Consider the following 5,052-nt stretch of genomic DNA (forward strand, 5'->3'; position numbering starts at 1 on the left):
CATCTTTACTACTAATTCACTCTTCACTAAAATCCATCGGCATTCAAATCATCTTTATTACCGAATATCTCATCGACTTATTCATCAACAACATGTTCCACTCAGTTTTTGTTTCAAACAATCACGGTAGTAGGCATTCCTATTCAACCAGTTTCACGCTTCCTTAACCGACTCCACAATATCTCCTTATAGGATCAATCTACTGTACTTATAACTCTCCCATAAGGTAGAACATAATCTCTCCTCTTCGTAGGTTCAAACGGCACATTAATCCGACGCTCGAACTCAAGATATGAATTTTCCAATCATTGCCCGAAAAATGTAACACTGACATCATGCAGCGACACTCTATACGATATATCCAAAACTATTCAAATGGTACATCCAATTCTTAAAATTACTTCTCAACAAACCTTCTAATTATTCCTTCAATCTGTTCAACACTGACACTGACATCCCGTGCAGTACCAATAAACAAGTCTAGTTATAAGAACAAGAGTAACCGTAACTCCACCTCTTTCCAACGTCATCCTGTCACAATTAAATATATTACAGCTGCTGCAACCATTTTTATAACAAAGTTCATCTCGTTAGCTTTCCGACGCTTCAAACGGAACTCAATTCGGATGTCCAGAACTCCAGTTATGAATTTTCGAAGTTCCGCAGCTATTCAGCAATTTTCCTGCGTTTTTCTTACGAAAATCTCTCTCCAAAACTCATTCTCTTCAACTCTATCACATTCCAAACAGCCCCTTATCGTATCTCTTCACTTCCAAACATCCTTATGACATTGAGCAACACATCCTATCGCCGAAGTGCGATTTCCGGAACATTACGACAGCAATCCTCTTTGCAAACTTGCAGCTGAATCTCTTCCGAGACGTAAAGCTACTCAACTGACATCTTCGCAGTATACCAGTAGAGCTGACACATCGCAACTTTCCAATTTCCTTCTCTTACAATAACTGTCAATTACCTCTAATCATCTTCCTTCAAGATGTTCCAACTCAATTCCCAGTGAAGTCTTAATTCCAAGTCACCTTCAATTCGGGAAACAACAAACTCCAACAACGCTCGCACCGTTGCCAACAACAGCCTACTGAGTCAATCTTCTTACAACTGAAACATAACCGAGAAGCGAAGCTTCTCCCCCACTTGTTTCAATCCAACACCTGCAACAAACAACCAAGTACCGACAGTGATTCACTCACATGTCGCGTACCAAGGAATAAAATGCCGACAATATACAACTGTCGCGCAACTCAACTGACTCAACAATTGGCCGGACGGACCGACCTGCTATGATACCACTATTGTAACACCCCTCTAATACCCCACGGCAATTAACAAAATTAAATCAGAGTAAACATGCAAAGGGTGTCACAATTCAAAAATAAAAGAAAACACACGTTCGGCATATGTCATGCATTCACTGAAACATCTGAAATTATAACTCATAGATAAAAATCATGTTTACACAGCGGAATCAAATCATCAAGTCAACATTACATCGTTAATGTATCAGACTTCAAATAAAATAAACAATAGAGTTATAACTCGAAACTCAAAACATCGCGTCCCCAGTGTTACATCTATCAGAGCATGACACCGACACAACAACTAAACCGACTTATGAGCTAATCCTCACCAAGTCGAAAGCAGCTATCCTCAATCTGAAAATTGTCAACAAGTAAGGGTGAGTCTCATTCTCAATTAATCAATGTTATGTATTCATAAGCAACAAAACATCATAATATATCATTCACCCAATTTGTCATATATTCAGATTCACATCTATTATTCATCAATTCACACAATAATAGATTACAACACAAACACAGAAATCCATACAATCATGGTATGACAAAATGCATATGACACAACCGACACTATGCATGTGGTACCAAAATTCGTGAATCATATTCACAGGACTTCTCTCTGCGATACTGCCCTTCAAGTCGCTCCCACCCCACATGGCACACGACTAACCTCATCGCTCACACCCCCATGGGCACACGATGACTGCTTACTAATCTCCGCACAATGGGAATTAGCCACCAACGATCCACTCATCAACGGGATCCAATGTAAATGATTTATGAATGAATGCACACATATCACATACTTATATCATCACCGATCCGATGCTTAACATCGTCTCATTTCATCTCACCAATATCATCACAAACCAGTATGTACATGTCCAAGCATCATTCAATCATTCACATACATTCACCACAATCAACATATTAATATTAACAGCATATTAATATTCACAAATCATCAATTATCACCATATAATTCTCAACAATCATCACATCGTAATGTTTTCAAAACAACATCTTATATTGTCACATTTCATCATACATGTCTACAATATATCATCCAATTAAACAAATCGTCACATGATTAATATTTCAACATAGCATGTATTTAACACATCTCATCACATATATGTACAATACATCATTCACCAAGAAATAAAAATCATATTTAAAAACAATTGGATTTACACCTCATTTCATCATTTAGACACGTAGGCTATCTCATAAGATTCATCGTACTCGAAACGACACTAAAAACAGACCTATGGTTCGAAAGTTACACCTCATTTAACTTTCCCAAGAAATAACTATCGCTACAGCACGCGGCGCAACCAAAGTTCGCGGCGCGACCTGAACCACACAAACACGTTCGCGGCGCCAACCTTTGCACGCGGCGCGATGCGAGAAAACAAGTACGCCTTCGCGGCGCCAACACATGGACGCGGCGCGACCTGACGATTTTGCAGAATTACGGGTCTGCGATTTCACATCCTTTTCGCTCAAAAACGATTCCAGACATAGCAGACAGGCATATAATCATCAAATTTCTCATCACACATCATTATACATCAAAACAACACATCAATAACCAACAATCTATACAAATTCATCAATTATCCCAAATCATAACATACCTAACAATATCAAATCCCAATATACCCAATCGAATCGAATCATACGTTAATCCATCCTATTACCCATAATCACATAATAGAAATTAACCGGAAGAGTCCCCCCTTACCTTAGCCAAGAGTTCTTGATTGGTCTCTCCCTCCATTGCTCCTCTTTCACGTTCTTCGTGTCCAAACTCTTTTCACGTTCCTTTCCCTTATTCCCAATTCTTATTATTTTATAAAATAAACTTTAATTGGAATAAGACCTTTACTAACATAACACCCCCTCATTCCTCAACATCACACATGGCCCAACACCATAACCATCCTTTTCCAATTAAATTCTACAAATCACCAATAATTCTAATTATTAATTAAATTTCTATTTAAATTAAAAATTAAAATATACGGGTGTTACATCTAATACTCGATGTCTTATTCAAAAGAGTGCATTGACTTTTATAAAATCTTACAATTTAAATGTAATTGAAATAGAGAAAAATAAAGAAATAAATTCTTACAAAATTTAAATAAATCAACTTTTAGAAACTAGTTTATTTAGACCTATTCTTTAGCTTTAACCGTAAACCTAAGAAAAATAGGAGTATTGCTTTTTGATATGTTCTAAGCATGTGTTTGGTAACCCGATAGGATACTGCTACCACACGACCACAACGATATCCACTGTAATTTTGAGAAACTTACATCTAATAGCTTTAAGCAATCATGAATTGACATTGTGACTTTTCAAGATTCCAAATATAAACTAATGGTTTGTTTGGTTTGGCATTTGAAGCTACAAACGCACATTTAGCTATCCCCTACTGTACTTTCAAGAAGCTACAAAGTGTAGCTTCTGGCCAAGCGTACGTCTTGCTGCCTTTCCACCGTGTTTCCACACACGCTATAAATTGTTTATACTAACGGTCATGTCTATTTATTTAAATGAATAATATTTTAGTTTATATCTAGAAGAATTTTTTAAATAATTAAGTTTTTTTTAAAAATATAAAAAAATTAATATTTCAAAAAAAAATTGCTTCAATGACCATGTTTGGTACATTTGATATTACATACGGATTTACCTGCGAATTTATTTGCAGACCAAACATTAAAAAATTTCAAATTTAAAAAAAAAAAAGAGATGCTATATGGGATGACGCCTACGTGGAAAACATGGAAAACAGTCTCAAACATAATCATTGTGATAATTTTTTTGAAATATTTATTTTTTTATGTTTTTTTTTAAAAACTTGGTTATTAAAAAAATCTTCTTATATCTATATTTATTTTTTAACATTTCTATCCAACTTATTATAAGTATTTTTTTTGCAAGTAGCTACTATTAAAATATTATTTATATTTGGTCAAAGACAGCTACATACCGTACATACAATTAATTATTCATTTGTTAAAGTTTCACTTAACTTACATCAGATTTTAAATCAGAAATTAAAATATGTGTCAGTCAAAACTACAACACCAGAAGAAAAAAAACAAAGCCACAAAGCATTCTATATTCCAAGAAAGGAAAAGAGAGAAATATTCAAATATGTATTATTAGAAAAACTAACAAAATATGTAAATAAATAATAAAATATAGAATCTCATTCATTCTCATGGATAATGGAAAATTAACAATATCCATATGTTAGTACTAATTAAATATACTTATCTACTAATAAAAATTAATCTTATTAATTAAATACTCGATCTTAGCACACTACTATCTTAGTGTTGGTAAGAACGAAGAACAGCTCCACAAAAAGTACAAACAATAGCTCTCCAAGATTTGGTATAAAACGGAACATAGCAAAATCTAGTAGCAGTCTTCATGTCCGCCACGCTAGCACCTCCGCCGCACCGTGAGCAAGTTCCCGCCGCCGGCTTGCTCCGCTGCATCTCCTTAGTCTGGTCCACCAGAAAACAAAAGCAGACCATTCTTCCTTCTCTACGCGGCGTTGTTTATTTATTACTAATATTAAAAAAGTGATGGAAAATGAGAAGATGTGAAGTGTGTATAAATACATGAAATGAAAGTTGAAGCTGGCAACAAGTTAGTTGAGGCTCATAATGTTGATGAGTTTTCTTAGTAATGAATTTTATGACACTTT

At 35.1% G+C, this 5,052-nt stretch overlaps 1 protein-coding gene across 1 annotated transcript; it reads right to left on the minus strand.

The window, feature by feature from the left end:
* Positions 1-4,429: 4,429 nt before the first annotated feature.
* LOC131648111 (uncharacterized) lies at positions 4,430-5,052 on the minus strand. Its single transcript, XM_058917900.1, has one exon. It carries the CDS (start codon positions 4,877-4,879, stop codon positions 4,670-4,672), a length of 210 nt encoding a protein of 69 aa, XP_058773883.1. The 5' UTR covers positions 4,880-5,052; the 3' UTR covers positions 4,430-4,669.

Source organism: Vicia villosa, linkage group LG2 (assembly GCF_029867415.1).
Source record: "Vicia villosa cultivar HV-30 ecotype Madison, WI linkage group LG2, Vvil1.0, whole genome shotgun sequence".
Classification (NCBI taxonomy): Eukaryota; Viridiplantae; Streptophyta; class Magnoliopsida; order Fabales; family Fabaceae; genus Vicia; species Vicia villosa.